At 41.4% G+C, this 18,724-nt stretch overlaps 2 protein-coding genes across 2 annotated transcripts; one reads left to right on the forward strand and one right to left on the reverse strand.

The window, feature by feature from the left end:
• Window positions 1-4,915: 4,915 nt before the first annotated feature.
• Window positions 4,916-5,500, reverse strand: ARL14 (ARF like GTPase 14; the record flags this gene model as incomplete). Its single annotated transcript, XM_082487028.1, has 1 exon — window positions 4,916-5,500. The coding sequence occupies one exon, from the start codon at window positions 5,498-5,500 to the stop codon at window positions 4,916-4,918; it is 585 nt and encodes a 194-aa protein (XP_082343154.1).
• Window positions 5,501-12,290: 6,790 nt separating this feature from the next.
• B3GALNT1 (beta-1,3-N-acetylgalactosaminyltransferase 1 (Globoside blood group)) lies at window positions 12,291-16,382 on the forward strand. The gene has a single exon (XM_082487363.1). The coding sequence runs from the start codon at window positions 12,375-12,377 to the stop codon at window positions 13,335-13,337; it is 963 nt and encodes a 320-aa protein (XP_082343489.1). The 5' UTR covers window positions 12,291-12,374; the 3' UTR covers window positions 13,338-16,382.
• The last annotated feature ends 2,342 nt before the right edge of the window (window positions 16,383-18,724 follow it).

An 18,724-nucleotide genomic window follows, 5' to 3' on the forward strand; every position in this document is an offset into this window, starting at 1 on the left:
GAAAAGACCATGAAAACTGACCACCATTTTGATAACTGGTGAAGGACAAGGAAAGGGAGAAAAGCTCTACTACGCAGAGACCTGCAAGTGTAAATATGTAGCTGGGGAGGGAGACGCAGAGGTGACAGAGGATGAGGGGAGGTATCTCCTGATGGTAACCCAACTTAGCACTACATGTGGTAAAGTTACACTGCAAACGCATCATGGATGAGTGGGAATGGTACAAGAACATTTATCACAGCTGAAGAACAAAATATTGTAGAAACTGAAACACAAGCTAATATACAATTTGTTAAAATCACATGCATTCAAAATAAGATGTGTTTGGACTTGTTACTGTTTTATGAATTTATATTTGCAAATTGTACCTGCAGTATGGTGTATGCTTTGTAAGTAGGGCTTCCACCCTCGAGTTTACATCCTAAATTAGAGACTTGTATAATCTAGCCTGCGTGATCTGATGAGATGTACATCCAGAATCCTTATGCCTGTGCTGAATAGGAATACTTGAGCTAATTACAAGTGGAGGAAGTCTAATTGTAGCAGCACAGAACTCAGCATGGGTCATTGACTTTGGGAAGAAAGCCTGCTTTAAGCAGTTTAATATGCATACAGAGCTTCAAAGTATTGTCTTCCTTTGCAGTAGACTTAGAACTTGATAGATGAAAGTCTGTCCTTTGGTTGCTTCAGTTAACTTGTTAGAAATGAGGAGGCGATGGCAACAGAGACGTTTTGAGTAACTCGCCCAGCTCTACATTACTTGATATTGAAAAAGCCTTGTCCTGCATTCCTTATACACTACACTTGTCTTTGATTCTGCAGAGCGTTCAATTATTGGGAGAGTTGTCTCCCAGGCAAAGAAGGAAGGAGTGTTACTATCCAAATTTGTGATGGTTTCTTATGCTGCTCCACGTGTTCCCTTAAAATAGCATTTCAGCCCACTGGAACTGTTCAGTGAGCTCCATGACAACTATTTCAAAACTCAGAAAGCTCATCATGATTTTATACCACAGTAATCATATCAATGAATGGTCAAAAGGACAGTTCCCCATACTCTGGATTTGTCAACTTTTAAATTGTCACATCCAAACATGTCCCAGTGGATAATCTTCTCGAGAGGGCACAGGATACAGCATGCCTCAGGTTTCCCAGATCCTACCTTTTGTGTTTCACAATCTCAGATACATACCATTTGTTTCTTCACGGATTACTGTTCTGTCAACAGAAATGAACAGGAACAGCAAATTTTGAGTAAGAAATATTAGCAAACACTGAAGGACTTGTACACTTTAGCTACAACGTAGTTGTAATCCTTCTACCACTTCATTGCGGTTGCACAAGACTGCCAGTATGCATCAATAAAAAAATGCAGGAAGCACGAGGGTGATCAGGGTGTGATTTATTTGGAAAGCTAATGAAAAAAGTTCCAATACCTGAAGCAATATAAGTAGCTGAGGGGCCTCCCAGACTCTTTAAGGCCTTTCATCCCATGCAAAATTTTCAACTCATAGATGTTGGTTCCACTGCCAAGGGGGGGGCAGCACTCTTCATAATCTGATTTTTTTTACCTTCTCAAAGCGCCCTGAACCCTTCAAAAATCCTAAAATTGTTTTTAGTGAGTAACCTACATAAATTCTAAATAAGAAAATAAACCAAAACTTATCCAGGAATAAATTATGTTTACAATGCTGCAGATTGTATTTTTAGCACAAAGAGAATTCCACTTTGTTGTGCTCTGAAATGTAAAGACAATTGTGCTCATTATCTTGTTCAGCCCAGCAGCCAAAAGATCTAAAAGCCTCCATCACAGGATGAAGCTGTAAAACGCCTTTATAACTTCCTTGCTATTGATTTCACCATGTAACACGTGATGGCATCAGATATCAAACAGTTTCCAGGCTTCCAATAGGGACCAGACAGTGCCCTGGGGTGAGTATGGGGGTGAGGGCAGAAGGCACAGACGCTGCGATGAGGGGCCCTCCCTGCTCCCTCCTGCTGCTACCAACTGACCGTCCTTCAGAACGAACCCCAGTCTGCTTGTGGGCTGGGGAAAGATGCCGCACCAGCTGCAAAGTGGGCAGCACGGTCCTCTGCTCTGCGTTCTTGCAGAACTGAGCCAGAGGTTCCCCTTCCTCTGCACCTTCCTGCCTACATAATATGCGTTTTCAGGGAACCTTCCCAAAACATGGTGAGCAGTCAGGGACATCCTTTACTCCATGTGTAGAAAGGGAATTTTAAGCAGTGGATTCTGTATCTTCTGTCTCCTTATCCTAAAGAAGCCACCAAGTACACTATTTCCTCATGCAGTATAGAAAAAGACCAACTAGCTCCAAGGAGCAGAGGAAGTAATTAAGTCTGGGACCTGTGGATTTATGGCCTCCTGTAGGCTCTCTTGTGGCTCAAATTGAACATTTCTCTCCTCAGGGATTAGTCTTTTGTACCTTATCAGCCTTGCCTTCACTGGGGTACCAGTATGGTCACTTTTCTCTATCTCACTGATTCTTTTAATTAAACTTTAAGGCATATAATTCCTTTGAGAGCCTGCGCCTCTATCCAACCTGATTGATATTTGTTTTAAAGCTTAAAAATTATGCAAAAAGGTAGGGGTCTCTGTGGGCAGATAAAATGGGCATGGTTTCACTTCTTTAGTAAACCAAGCTCTTCAAAAAATCAATTTTTAAACACTTGATATTCTGTAAAGTGAACAAAAAAGAGTTTGTTTATTTCCTTTGAAGCATGATGTGAAAGATTTTCTTCAAGTCAATGTGGGTATCATTTAATCTAATTTGATAACCTGGAGAAGGGATTGTGTGCCTGAAAGCTTATTCTCTTTTTTAGCTATATGAGCTGGTCTATTACACTACTCTATTTCTCCCTTCAGAACTTGCTTCTCGTCTAATTAGAGACCCTGGTGCACTCTCATTAAATCTCTCAAGGAGTATTATTCCCTGAGGAAGTCCTGAGGCCAGTGAACTAGATTCAGATTTATAATAGACACATGAATAGATTAAACTAGTGGGAGAATTCAATATGTAACATATGCACGCAAATGTTTATAAATATATTGATCTGAAATATTACATTTTTTAGCATCGAATTGTTTGGTTTAGAAAAATAATGTACCCATTGTTGTAGACATTTAAAACTCTTTTTTGGGACAGAGGATGGTACTTTATATTGAGCCTAAATCTTCAGACCAGGCAATGACAAGCCTAAATACTTGCTCTCCTTTTAGAAATGTAGTCTCAACATGACTCAGGATTTAGCCCATGGTAATTACTGTCAGTCTTAATAACAGTTTCTGTTGAGAAACAGTCCTTTGTTTACTATTTCAGCAAATTCACCTGATGATTTTTTTGTTTTTGAATAATATATGCATGAGACAACAGGGTACGTCTGGGTGCTTTTCATGCTGCTTCACCCTTCTGTAACTCGAAATTCCTGCCTGTTTATTAGTAACAACTAAATGTAAATTTCTTACGTGAATTACTTGGCATAATCATTTCGTCGCAGGAGAAAGGCTCACAAGCTGACCCTTGCCACAGCTTTTTCAGAGCACGTAACTGGGAAGTTCATTTTGCCAAGTGACTGTTGAGGCACAGAGTGATTAAATGACTTGGCTGTGGTCAAAGATTGCAGTAGACGTAGGGAAAAAAAATCTAAGGTATCTAAGCAAGCATCCTACCCGCTGCAGCATCCTACCTCTGCAGACATTGCTCAAGAAGGCAGAAATAATTGGGCTGGATTTTCTGGGACTGTATAACCAATAATTAGATGGTCTCTTTTCTCTTGCTTTTAAAAGAGCAGGCTCTATTAACTTTTCAGCCTCAGTGTTTAAACTGTTTTCATGGTTGATTCAGTTTAATTAGTCTTCTAGTTATCAATCTTGTGTTGCTTTAACGGTATTCACAAGACTAATTCACTCCTTCATGAATCAGGAAATCTGAACAGAATTTTCATTTGGAATTCTTTTTTTTTTTTTTTCCCTACAAACTGTAGTAATAGGATTAGAAAATTTGTGCCACTTATGTCAAATTTAATCAAACCTAAATTTCTCAGTAAAAGAATTTCATGTGGCTTCAGTACAGGCAGGACAGGAACCATCAAGATCTATAAAAAAATGACCCAAGGAGCCAATCCCTCCATCCTTTCCCCCTTTATCCCTCATCCCCCAAACAAGGGGGATCAGCGCTTTGCTGGACCAATCCCAAACTGGCTGCTGTCGCTCTGCTCTTGGCTAAGGACAGCAATCCGACAGTACGGAAACAGAGAAATGGCTACATGGAAATCTGTGACAAAGGTACGTCAGACCTACACCTTACAAAAAGCACTGGATCTCAGCTTTTTGTCTGTGGCTTGATGAGGAGCAGATCCTGTTTGTTAAAATCTATTTGGAGTGATCGGTTCTAGAATGCAATAATATCCAACAAGTATTCCAGATTCATAGGTTCTCTTGTACATAACTAAGAATTTAAGCTCTAGAATGACGATATTTTCACATGAGAAATACATCCACAGGGCATTTATTACAAAACAACGTTTTCTCTCTTGCTTTTCTTGCTGAACAAACGACTTGGCTATTTTAAGTCTTGACAAAATAACTTGATTTAAGCCTTTTAAGGACTGCTCACCTATTTTGTTTCCACTTGCTAAAGTTCGGAAGCTCAACTCCACCATTTTTATCATTCAACAGCCACACTTCTGAGCTTAATAACCCCAAGTACATGATCACTGACAAAATGACGCAGAGTAGTATCTCAGAATCATCTGCAGGTATAACAGGATAATTTAATATTGCTGAAGTTCTTTATAAATATTTACTTATAGGAGTTCCCCACAATCCAGTATTTGCAGATTTAATCTGTCCAACAAAATATGTTGATGAAAGTTCACCAGAATTTGATGAGGGAAATTCTTAAAGTGTTTCAATTGCCTTAAAGATTGTAGAATTCTCCTTTGATCTGCTGTAGTGTTTTGCAAATGTGGTTAGTCTTTGGAGAGCTTCTGACAAACCTTCTCTTGTAATAGCACAACAGGGCTGTACATACCAATTTCTGTCACTGCAGTACTTCTTCATGTTGAATCTCCTGGTTATTTCCTCAGCGTTCAAAGCTCCAGGCAAATCCTGCTTGTTCGCTAGCATGACAACTGGTACGCTTTTTAGAAATTCATTCTTTAAAATGAGTTCAAATTCTTTCTTTGATTCTTCCAGACGTCGCTTATCAGAGCTGTCCACAACATACAGCAGTCCATCTGTGTTTTCCAGGAAATTCCACCAAAGTTGTCTCATTTTCTGTTGTCCTCCGACATCCCACAACGTCAATGTAAAATCTTTCTCGGTTTCAATCATATCGACGTTAAAGCCAATTGTTGGAATTGTTATAAAAACATCGTTATACTTGAACTTGTACAACAGTGTAGATTTTCCTGCAGCATCAAGTCCTAACATCAGTATATTGGCTTGCTTGACTCTGGAGTGTTTGGTGTTCTGGAGGCCCATTTGTGCCAGGGCGTTCTCTAGAAAGCCTTTAAAGCTGGAATTCACCGTCTCCCGTGAAGCCGATTTTTGTCAGTAAGATGTCTGTCTTCCTCTGTGAGATGAAGCACAAAGAGGAAGGGGAAGAAGCAGCTTTGCAGTATGGAAAGTATCTAAAAGCTCTGTACAAATACACGCTGGTTTTTATCAACTTGATAATACGCAAACAGTATTTATGAAGGTGTACCAGTCCGTGCCAAGCCTGTGGGTGGAACTATGAGTAACGTACCAATTGGTCACAAGCACAAAGGTTACCGTTTTTGAACGTGTTTGAACAGTGAACCACACTTACCTACCATTCAAGAACTCCTGACATTGTAAACTTGTCTGTAGCGAACCAGCAGCAGCCTGGTTATGCTCCCCGATGCCATGGGCCAGGGAACCGCGAGCTGTCTGCCCCATTTCACTGTGTGCCCGGAGATAAACCCCTTTATTACTGCATCTGCAGCCGTTTTGGAAAAGAAATGAAACATAAACACAGCCAATGAGGAGGGGAAATCTTAAGGTTTGTCCATACTTACCAAGCCAAAAAATGACAAGCTGCCTGATTTATCGGTGCATCTCATCTCCCAGCAACAAATTAATCTCAAGAGGTTTCTGATGTGAGCCTACATGGGCACGCAGGCTCAATCCAGCCATGAAAGAACTCCACTTAAAAACGTGCCCTGCTCCGACTGGCTGCCTTGTGCTTCGGCGCTTGCTCCTCCTGCCCACCCACGCATGAAGTTGGCTGCTTTGACTGCAATGTCGGAGTTGGAAATGTGGTGAGTTATGTTTTTATGGACAAGTTTAACTGCACTTTGCATGGTGGAGACTAACTACAGATCTTATGATCTGGTCATTACTGAGACTCGGCTACCTGAAATTAAAAATTTCCAGTAGCTTCATTATGCTCTATTCTGTTGTTGCCCACTGAGCTATGATCAAGATGGAAAGGCACAAGAAGAGGGGAAATAACTGAGTCTCAATCAAAATACCATTTTTGACCAGCATTCTAAATAGTAGAGGAGATAGAAAATTTAGTCTAATATTATTTAATTCGCATTGAGTCTCAATTTTTTTGACAGTAGGCCTGCGCTGGGCTGGCCCAACGCATACCCAGTATTGCGGTACTTATTTGCCCTTATACCCAGATGCACTAGTATTAGTTATTACCATTTGTCTTTGCTTCAGAAAGTATATAATCAGCAAAAAGATGTAAAGGTCTTCTGGCCAAATGAGCTGCTGACTGATAGGGTAATCATTTTGATAATTACGACATTGGTTGCTCAGATATTACACACGTTGCGTAAAATAAACCCCAGTCTTGACAGACAAGTTATAATCTGGTTTCTCTTGAAGCTAAAAGGGTTATACCAGAGCTAATTGGGGGCAACAAAAGATGACAGTGACATACTCGCTGTTGTACATTTTTCATATTGAGTAACACATATAGAACACGTATAGGATTTTTTTTTTCTAGGAGCAGGTCATGATGGATTAAACCAGGGAAGAAAGTGTTTGCGTTTCTTTATAAATAATGTATATGAATGAATCGAAAGATGGGGAGTCGGGAAACTATGCAAAACACATTGTTAATGCAGTCAAATGAATCATAATTTGCTGCAAAATGGCATGCCATTTCCTTGAAATATGGTTATCCTGACCAAGGGCAAACCCTCCCTCTGTGCGGGCTGCGACAGAGTGGATGGATGGTCCCTGTCCCTGGGTCGCGCCGTCATTTAAAGATTACACACCATTCTCTGTACATTTGCTCCAACTGTATTCGATGTTTATGGTCTCAACTGTTATTTTATTACATCAGACTATCACCTTAAAGAAGTGACGAAGCAATGGCTGACTTTTTATGAGCTAATTACATTTATTTCCAGGACAGAACAGCTAGCTTCTGAAGGCTCACTGGTTTCGCAGATTCTAACTGTACCCGACTCAAACACCCGGTTGGTTCGGAGGAGGACGACGTGATGTGCAGACCCTTCCCGTAACCGTGTCCCGTATGACCGCGGAGCGTGAGCCGTGGACCGCGGCTACGGCACAGCCCGGCGCTTGCAACCTCTGCCTCGACATCTGCACCCAACGGCGAGTGCTGGGAAGAAGGAGAAATCTACCTTTGCTTTGTCCAAAGGTGTGTTTGCTTTGCCGGGGTGAGGCTATCTTGCCGGTGGAGGGTTTGCCTGTAAGTTCACTTTAAAAACAAACCAACAACCTAGAGTAATAAAACGCAACTGGGACAGCTGATTTGCCATCAATTAATCTGAACTCAAACTTTGCACAACTAACCTTTCGTAAACTATGTGGGTTTACGTAAACTACGCGGGTTCCCAAGTCGTCCAAGCAGGATGTTCCACTGCGCGCTCCTGTCACGTTACAAAACGTAATTAATAATTTAGGGAGGCCTGGGGGTGAATCCTCCCTGCCGGCTGAGGCAAGAGAGCACGTTCCATTTGAAAACGCCGTCTCTACCTCCCCGCCATCTGCAGACTTCAGCCTCACACCCGACTGCGCTGTGCTTTGCCCGGCGGGACCCAGCGGGAGCCCGGGGGAAGGCCGAGGGGCCACCACCGCCATTTGCCGGGCCCTGCCGGCGCCCGGTTCCCCGGCCGGGAGGAGGCGGAGGAGGAGGCGGGCATTTCCCGGCGCTGCCCCGCCGCCCCTTCCCGCCCAGACCCGCCGCTGGCGCTGTGAGGAGACGCGCCGGGGGTGGGCGTGAGGCCCGGCCGGCGGCGGGCAGGAGGCGGCACCGGGCACGGTAACGGTAACAGTAACGGCGGGACGGGCTCCGCCGCCATGTAAGGAAGGCCCTGACGGCCGGTCGGGGGGCGGCGGGCGGCCGCGGGCCCTGCTGAGGCGGCGGTGTGGGGCGAGGTGAGGGGAGAGCCGCCCCGGGGGTGCTGAGGGGAGAGGCGGGCTCTGGGGCAGCCGCCGGGGTGGGCACACGGGGCTCTTCTCCCACCGCGTTTCTCTCCCCTCCCCCCCCCCCCCCCCCCCCTTTTTTTTTTTTAATAGAAAACAGTTAAATGGCTTTAAATTTTGATACGGTTGCGGCAGGGGGCAGTAGATTTCCTCTTAATGAATTCTGCCGTGTGGGCTGGCAGCTCTTAATTACTCCGTCGAGAACGGAGCCTTAAGGTCGCTTGGGCAACTCGAAGCGGGAGCAAGGCGTTTGTTAAAGGTTATTTAAAATAATTTTTGAAGTGTTGTTATATTAGGTCATCATAGCCCAGGATCTTGCAAAAATTCCTCTGGTTTCTATTGGTAGTAAACCGTATGAAGAAAATGAGAAGCCAGGAACAGTAATATATTTCCAAATAATTTCTGCTGGTAGCTTTAAACAAACAAAAAAAAACAACAGAAAAGGATTTATGTTTCTATACGTCTAACATTATCAGTGTGTTATTTTTTTAATCTTTAAATTGGACTATCTGTTGGTTATTCTAGTTACTAGATTTCAATGAATATGAGAATTTGCCACCTTTTCCCTGTCAAGAATGTCAACACTCAATAATTACCAATAGTGGAGAGTGAGAAATGTATCAAAAATTTCTATAGAGCAATACTCAGTATGTGTTTTCTTACATGTATTCTGATCAGTTTTATCTGTCAGCTTCTGTGGCCTGGTGCCAGCAAGCTGTGAGCTTGGAAGCAAATGCAAATATTTCCCTGAAAGGAGTTCTTGACCTGGTATTGCTCCCGCTGCCTATCCTGTGCTGCCGCTGGAAGGCAAAAACTGCCGGCAAATGAAGTCTGGAGGTGGTGGAGAAGCTGTCCCAAGTGTAGCTGGAAGGTCTGCAACTGCACCACCTCCGAGCAAAAGCGCCAGCTCAACTTTCAGACCTCACTTCGTCAACCTCGTTACTCTGTTTTAAGCATTTGAAATAGGAGAAGGAGCGGATTTTCCTGTCAAGGGCCGTGGTTAGGGCTTCCCCTTTAATTTGCCCTTCTGTTATTCTCTGCATGTGTTTGAAAGTCAGAGTTCTGCACTTAATGATGTCGAAGGATGACTGCACGTATTTTGAATTCTCAGCGCTGCAGAAATAGCTGTCTCATGTTTTGGGGAGCGTAGTTTCCACCCCATGACCATTATAAAAGGGGTGGTTTGGTGTACCTATGCTACCTTGCAAACAGTTGAGCCTATCGCTGGAGGAATGTGACCTTCGGGAGGAGAACAGTGGGGTTTGTGGGTTCCTAGCTCCTTAGGAGTCATGCAGCAGAACAGCATTTTACCGTGTTGGTGCTGGACACCCCGTGGTGTGAGCTTTTCATAAGGATACGGCAGCTTTAAGGTTGTGTTTTGCATAGTGTGGGCAAAGGACCTGAATGGATGATTTATTTTCCCAGATTTTTCATTCTGTCGCAGATCAGGCATTGGTCTCCGCTTCTGTTGTTCAAAATGTCATGGAATCAGGCTTTTCTGTCCATAAAGAATCAAAATTCTCATAATCAGATTTTTATTTCTATTAGGTAATCAAGAACTGATCGAACTTTGATATGTTTTTTTGTTAAATTGATCATCAAACCCTGAGAAATGTTATTTATATAAAATCAAATACATAAGCACCGATACATAACTTAGGTTATTTTCTTCCAGTGTGTATTTTTCATATTGTTCACTAAAAGTCAGGTTGGGCTATAAAAAGAGAGAAGAGCTGGGCATTTTTATTATTATTTTTTTCTTCCCATAAAGCTGGGAAGTAAATACCAGATTGGCAAACCTGAGTTTTTTGCAGTTATAGTCAAATTCCTTAAATGCAGCGTAAGCAGTCCTGACGATAGTTTTCTCTGCACTTGCCAAACTTCTATTCTGTTTTACTCACATATGTTTAATTCTTGTGGAGAAAAAGAAGTGAATCAACTTAAAACCTGAGGTTCTAGGTTTTTATAAGCCAGGATATTGGTCATGTTAGGAAGTTCTTAATAAAACTTCGTTGTTCACCTGGAGTTATGTGAGGTACCTTTAATGAAGGATTGACTCCTGTTAGCCACACAGTATTTTTAGAGTAACTCAGCTTTGAGAGGGATCAGTCTGAAATTCTTCTATTGAAATAGCTATTTATATAAAATGTCTTTAATTCCTTTTAAGTGATGGGCTATGCGTCGTTGATGAATTGGGCTGCAAATGCTTTCTTTAAAGGATCGTTACTTTCACATCACACACAGAAATACAGGGCAGGTGGGCTCTGGCAAATCAAATTCATCTAAATTGTAGTGTGGTGTGTTGATTTGGGGCTATTTTTTTTCTATATAAAACATTTAGAAGCCCTGCAGTGATCTTTTTTGAAGATAAGTTAAATAGTAGTTAATTCTACTGTGAAATTGAACCTTCCATCATCCTTACTGTGTCTCTGTGGATACTTTACAGTGCAAGGTAAATATTATTACTGCAAACATTAGAAATCGTTTGGAACTCCCACAGTAAGGCATTGTAATTATTTTGGTTTAAAGATACCTAATATATGTTCGCAGTGTTTGTAGTTTTAAAGATAAGCACTGCTAAATAGAGGGTGCAGGACTGCAATTCTATTTTTAAATTTACTTTCGGAAAGATGTATTGATTGGAATATCTACTTCCAACGCTGTAGTAGTGTCTTCAGTGTGGACTCCACGGGGGTTTGTAAGTGCCTGCTTGTGGAGATTGGACTCGAGACCAAGACGTGTGTCTCTAATCAAAAGATGCCTTTGGTTCGTCTTGTGCTGATTGCTGTTTTTTCAGTTTGTATGGCACACCTGGTGGAGCGGAGCGAATCTGTCACGTTTTCATGCCCTGGCAGATGGGGGTAGGGTTTGTAGACATTTCGTGAAAATAACGCAGATGGGATCCCTTCTTTAAAACTTAAATAGATGGAAACAGCAGGTGGATTTTGTAGTGACTTGTTTGTTTAAATGGAAAATATTAGAAGAATTTACAAAACTTCTTTCATATTTGAAGCTTGTCTGCTGCAGTGGATTCTCTGCTGCTCCCATTATGTCAACTGTAAAGCTGCTATGACAAAGTTGGTTGAAACGCCTCTTTATTAAGTCGCTTGATTTAATCAGCACATATCGGAAAATGAATGATTGCTGTATTGCATGTTGTGGGAGTAGCTGTTTCTTTGGGCAGTGTAAGAGCTCAGTCTGTCTGTCAGGACAGGTTTGTGTTTGCACGCCTGCAGCTCTGACATTGTTCACCAGGAAGTTGATTTTCTCCTTCTCCCGCATCACCTACTCAGTCCATTGAGAACAAAGCTGCTCAACCCTTAAATGAGGGATGAAATACTTGCTTCTACTTCTCTTTTTAACTGCTTTTTTGGCTGATTTGCTCCAGCGTACAAAAACTAGGACTTCCTTTCTTTAAAATAAACTAGAAATTTTTGAAGCCTCTAAACATCAATTTGATGAGCACTTTGTAGCCATTAGATTTTGTGCACGGTATTCCTTCCTTGAGATTTAATAGCGCTGAAGACATTGTGCTGACATCTCTGGGATCCCCATGCTCGACATGTGATCTTTTGCAGAGATCGGGTTTGTGTAGGGGAAATTTCCAAGGTGAAAGCTGTGTGGTTTCAATCCGTACCATGCCCAGTAGCAGCTCGGTGTTCTGCTTGTACTGGTTTCTGGGATACAGCATTGATTGGTGGTGTATGGATCCTGTATGTAACAGCTGGACCACTGAGTCTCGGATTTGTCTTCATTCTATTACATCACGAGATAAGAAAAAGAGAATATTTGAATAGTAGCATTCTGAATATTACTTTTTCATTTCTTTTTCAGCAAGAAACATGCTTCAGCACTTGTGGTACAGATTTTGAAGGTCACTGACATCCTCCAGCAAAGTAGTTATTGCCCAGTTCTGGTTAGTGTCATGTATGTGTGTACATTAAAATGTTTTTTTTTGTTTCTCCTTGTATTTTCTGTCGTAACAATGTGGTATGTAACCTTTTCTTCCAACACTGTGAGCGAGCATACAAACCTTATGTATTTCTATGAATACGAACCGATTTACAAGCAACACTTCCTCTTCACACTGCGGGAGCGCTTGAAATGCAGAGACATTGATCCGTTTCTAGTCATCTTGGTGTCTTCGAGTCCTAAGGATGTGAAGTCAAGGCAGGCCATCAGGATAACATGGGGATCTCAGAATTTCTGGTGGGGACATCGAATTCTAACCCTTTTCTTACTAGGTCACGACACGCAAAGAGAAGACAATGCTGCAGCACTGTCAGTAGAGGATGAAAGCATCCTCTATGGGGACATAATTCGCCAGGATTTTATGGACACTTATGACAATCTCACCTTGAAAACGATCATGGCATTTAGGTGGGTCACTGAGTTCTGTTCAAATGCGAGATTCCTCATGAAGACTGATGCTGATGTCTTCATCAACACCGCGAACTTGGTAAAATTTCTTCTGAAGCTAAATTCCTCAGAAAATATTTTTACTGGTTACCCTCTTATAGATAACTTTGCCTACAGAGGCTTTCACAAAAAAACATACATCTCTTATCACGAATATCCGTTCAAGTTGTATCCTCCATATTGCAGTGGGATGGGTTATATATTGAATGGAAAACTGGCTCTGAGGATTTATGAACTGATGAGTCATATCAAACCTATTAAATTTGAGGATGTTTATGTTGGAATTTGTTTAAATATACTTCAGGTGAACATCAGTATTCCAGAAGATAAACAACAATTCTTTCTTTACAAAATTAATTTTGATATCTGCAAGTATAGGCATTTGATTGCAGTACATGGTTTTACATCAAGTGAAATAATCGGGTTTTGGCAGGATTTGTCATCAAACGCTTCAGTTACTTGCTTTTGATTCTGTATTAATATATAAGCTTAAACGCATTTGGTCTAAAAACGTTTAAATTCCAGGGCAACGCAAACCAAAAGCACAGCTGCAGAGATGACTTTGACTGAAGGAGGGCTGTGCTGCCGAGGCAAAACTGCAATGGCAGCATTTTGCTGCGACATTCTAATATTCTTAAAAATATTAGGCGTTCACAAAGCATTTTTCCATGTGTGTATCCTGCGCATGCAGGATACTTTGGAATACCCTGTCCTGTCTTCCTCTGACACTTCTCCACGTGGTCTGCTGTAACCACGGGATTTCTACCTGAATCTGCTGGAATGTAAGAAATGTCACGGAGGAACAATGTTTATGCCAAGAAACTAGCTTTGAAGATACTTCCCAAATTCCTAACTGGATTTTTTTAGCATTGTTTTTGCAACTGCATCATCCTTTGCCACCCTCTGCCCAATGGCCTTTTGATATATCGCCTCTGTAAGCCTTCTGGGGGTGTTAGGAGCCTGTGGATCTTGTGGGGGCTGCAGAAGCCAATGGGAAATTCTGACAACGCGATGCGCTTTGTGTGTGTATATCGAGGTATATCTATATACGTATAAAATAGAATTGCTTTGGTGTCTTTGATAACATTTACGGGCTACTAGAGGGCTAGATGCAGCAGAGTTCGTGTGCAGTTTAGTTACTAGATGTCTCTAATACATGGGGATAATCAAAACACACGTATGCACACACATCCATGTGCATCCTGACGCTTCCCGAGAGTTTTGGAACCACACAAGGAAGAGGAAAACAGATGTATTTATATTGTGACTTTATATCTGTTTCTAAAATAATTTTCTTCAAATTTTAAAATGAAAAAAGTAAGAAATTTGAAGATTCTTATTTCTTAGAGAAGACAAACTACTATATATCTGTAAAGACGGGTATTTTAATCACTTTATTCATATCAGCAAGGCCAAGTTTTCAGTAGTTTACACTTCTAATAGACAACAATACAGAATTTGCATTAACATAATTATTCTTGACACATCCACTACACAGCGAGGCTACTATAGTTACATCCTGTACATCTAGAATGACAGAGCGCTGCCACCTTATTTGTACTACAGCTAAGATGTTCTGATGTATTTACATTTGGCTGTCTTTCAGATAGTCTCTTAGAGACAAATTAGAAGAGGTGCAGAAACCTCTAGTACCAAGTTTGAGGTTTCACCAGGTTTTTTGTTACGTTGTGATTATGGTCAGTATTGAATTTTGCTATCTTTTCAACAACTGTGCGTGGTTTTGTGATGGAATTATAGGACATGTCATTTTTTTAGATATAAAAATGAAGTCTTGGGGAGAATACTCTCTAGACAAGTATTTCAGATGTCAGTGTTCTAAGAATGTATGTTAAGAAGGTCAAAGTTTTTCAAAAATAGATTAATTTTTTTTTGTAAACTAAATAGCTAAAGATTCAGTATTGCATAACCGAGGGAAAAATGCTGTTGTATTTCTAGAAACAGGTAAAACTGCAGCTGTTCCTGTGGTTTTAGGATCTGTTAATTGATTGTTTTACTGTGGTCAGATCCTGAGAGCTCTGTGAGAAATGTTTAACTTGTTGATTGTTTATACATCTTAAACCAACAACCTTTTTTTTTTTTAATAAGCGTGTCACGTTAAATGTTTAGAAATAAATTATTTGTTACAAGAACACTGATACTACAGCACGGTTTGTATTGCTTTTTCAAAATAAATGTAATTATGAAAGACGATGCGATCTTCAGAAACTGGATAGGTAAAGCAGACAGTGCTCCTGGTGAGAGTAAGGAGCGATATCACGGAGGAATGGCTGTGCAGGACTGCAATAAAAATGCAACTGTCACCGAGCAAGTTATTTTTTATATTTGTGCCCCAGAATGATAACACTTGATCATAGATTACAAGGCTTTTGCTTTCACAAATGTGGGTTTATACACAGTGGTCTGTTTATGCCACCTGAAATTGTCATCTAAAGTGACATCAGTTCTGCAAGGAATTTACATTGTAAGATATTACTGCTCCTGTTTTTTTGTTTTTTTAAAAACTCATTTCCGAATCTGGTTTGTAGTTGAGTCTGACCTTATTATTGCTTAAAAGATCATAAAAATTCATAACTAAACTAATGTTTCTGCTTAAAGCAAATACCAGGAAAGGTTCTAGTGTGAGCAGCCATGCAAGAGGTAAAAAAAGCTTAAGACTGTGAACTACTGTAAGCATTTAAGTCAGTGGTGGGTCCAAATTTTATTGCATCTGCCTACAATATTGTACTAAAAATGAAGCCTAAACCACAGGCTAAGAATTTTCCAAATCCTAAGATTTTTTCTTGTGCAGGCAAGTGGTTCAGAAAGCCGCATTAAAGCAGAATTCCAAGCGCTTGTGATTTTGATATGAAAATTGTGGAGCTTTCTGAATTGAAACGCCTCATAATAATCGATTGGTCAAAGCTGTTTGTGACTGCTGCTGGGCGGATAGCAAACGCAGTTTGCAACGCGAAGTTTCCAGCCTGCATTGCCTGTATGTTCGAAGAGTTAGAAAGTCAAAATGCTTCAATGTTTCGTGTGCATTCTAGAACAAACAAATTCAAAATAAACCATGAAATGGTACGTGCTGCAAACTTAGGGGCGTTATTCTCCATGATCAGTTCGGTATTAACAGGACCGAGACGGTCTGGGATATTTTCCAAGGTTTTATCTTAGTTTTCTAGTTACTACTAAAGCATTTCAGTGCAAGTTCATTGCAAGTAATTCACGAATGTCTGGCTGCACAGTAAATAATGTCACATCATCATATTTCTTTCAAATTTAAACTAGAAACTGTTTGAAGGTTAGTGAAATGACATGACACTGAATTCTTGATATGTGTCTGTTGGTTACGTCAGGTCTGTTGAAGGAGTTTGGGAGGCAGAGCTTGGCTCCCTGTTTTTCAAATTTTCATTCATTTCCATTTTTGTCTGATAGCATGTACCATTTTGGTCATTTATTAAGTACTTCACAGTTTGCCGAAGATAGAGGTGGTAGGTAACGAGATTTAAAGCTTTCTGCAGTCTCTGTTAAATTAAGCTTGTCAGGTTTTAATGCGGTTACTGTATATGGCATATTAAGCTGTAAACCATACCCAAACGCAAGTATTCCGTGTAGGAAGGAAAGAAAACAAAGTTAAAATGAAGCTAAGCAGATGAGTGGGTTTGGTGATGGGTATTTTTTCCACCTGTAGTTGAGTCCACATTTTAAAGAAACCTAAAATTATAAAACAAAACAACCCCCTCCCTCCCCTCTGTTTATATATTGGGTTTCTAAAAATCCTAAAGCCACTCTCATTCACAGGACTAAAGCAGGTACAGTCTCTCTGAAATGCTGCTGTTGGGTGATTCTTAGCTAAAATAGCAGGATCGACCCGCAACTCGGGTGAGGAAATGCCACCTGTGATACACTATCGTTTGCTTCACCTGCTGTTACGGGACTTTAGGGCTTCGTTTTCCTCCTATGAAATAAGGGCTTAAAAAGACAAAAGTTTACCCCAAGCGACCTCTCTTGAGATGGTTTTCATATCTGAGCTCTGTTTTCCGCTCACCTTCTGACAGCTGCCATGCAGCATGTTCGTTTTCCAGACCACGTTAATTCCAGTGAGTTTTTTGCAGCATGAGAGGCAATGGTGTGGGGGTGTCATGTCCACCCCCACTGGGACGGGGCTCAGCCCGACGTCCCAGCCGCTCCTCTTGGTCATCCCCTGCCCGCGGTGGTCGTCCACCCCGCAGTAAAGTGCAGTCTCCCCTGAGCTTGCAATAAAGATAAAAATCTTAAAACTACTTCTGGCTCTGCATGAGAAAATGTTACAGGCAGGAGCCCGAAGAGGCTGTTATCTGTGCTAACACAGCCGTGTTGTACTGAACGGAAGCCGTCTTCAACCAAGATGGATTGCTTAAACATTGCGGTTTTGTTATCTTGTGTGTTGTGTAGGATTTTTGTTAATAAAGCTCTGACCTGCCCTCACAGAGTTCTAAATGCGCGGTTCATTTTCATAATGAGTCTGTCTCAACTGATTCTTAGAGAGCATTTCCAAATGCGCTGGGTAGGAGTGGTTTTACAGCCGCTCAGTGCAATATTCACGCAGTATGGGTTTTAATGTCATTTTTCCAACCCCTGCTCCTGTTAACTTTGTAGTTAACAGTTAGCGACGGTTACAGTTTGCCATGTTAAAGGTAGATGGGTTTGAACTTTATACAAATTGTCTTAATTTGTAAACCACCGTTGCTAAGCACTGTTTACGTTTTGCACCTTATGCATATAGGAACAGTGTACCAAAGAGCAGGGTAGAGATTCAGCACAGAATGGAACTTCTTCCAAATGAATCATGTTTTCAACATAACTAAGTTTTTCTTACCAGAAGGAGAAAATTTAAAGATCACCGATGGACTTTGGCAGTTCTGTCAGGAGAGTCTCCTGTGGCCAACGCTGACCAAAGCCATCGGAGCGGGTGTGCAGAGGCACAGGAGCCGCCTCACCCTGCGTGGAGCCGGTGCCCTGGCACCCGCGTTTGCGCAGGGGATGCTGAGCAGCTCTGCGACTGTCAGCCCACGCGGCGTGGCTGCACAACTCTTGTTACCGCCAAGATTAAAGCAAGCGCGGATGAAGTACAGTTGCATATGTGTTTTGCTCTCATGCCCCTGGATACAGTGGAAGGAGTTCCCAGAGAGCCATTTTTGACAGTCCTGCCTAAATGTAGAAATTTAGACTTCTGAAACGTTATCACCGATTATTCATTTAATTAACTTGGTGGAATACAGGCTGAAGTAGATTTCTGAGCATCCGTGTCCCTAGACGTACTGATGTGTCTCCACAGGCTTAAAGGAATATAGGGTTGGCCATTTAAATGCAGAAAAAAGTGCTTTATTGCCCTATTGCTCAACTAATTTGGAGTTCTTCCTTGGGCCTGAGCAAGCCAGACGTAGGAGCTGACCTGCTCCCAAAGGTGGATTTCAAAACTTTACTCAAGAATTGCTCTTGATGTGAACCCCTACTGATGGCTTTAGATAGGTGTCACCTGCTTGGACTGCACACATTTTGCTCAACTGAGCATCCAGAGCATCGCCTGTAACTAGAGGTAACCGATACCTCACACTTTAGGTTACTGAAGGGAAAACTACAGGGAAAAGAGCTGCTTACCTAAGCCTGAATAGTCAGCACTATATAAATAAAAGTGATTTAAACTTCATCTCAGTCTTAACTGTATGTATCTTTTTAGATGAGTCCTCAGGTTTAGAAAGATCATTTATAAATACATTGACAACCCTGAGGGGCAGCAGCTCCGGTCTACTACAGTTGCCAAACTTCAACAGAACGTTCTCAATTTTAACCTTGCGATTTTGTACAGCCAGATTT

Source organism: Vanellus vanellus (assembly GCF_965231255.1).
Source record: "Vanellus vanellus genome assembly, chromosome: 8".
Lineage (NCBI taxonomy): Eukaryota > Metazoa > Chordata > Aves > Charadriiformes > Charadriidae > Vanellus > Vanellus vanellus.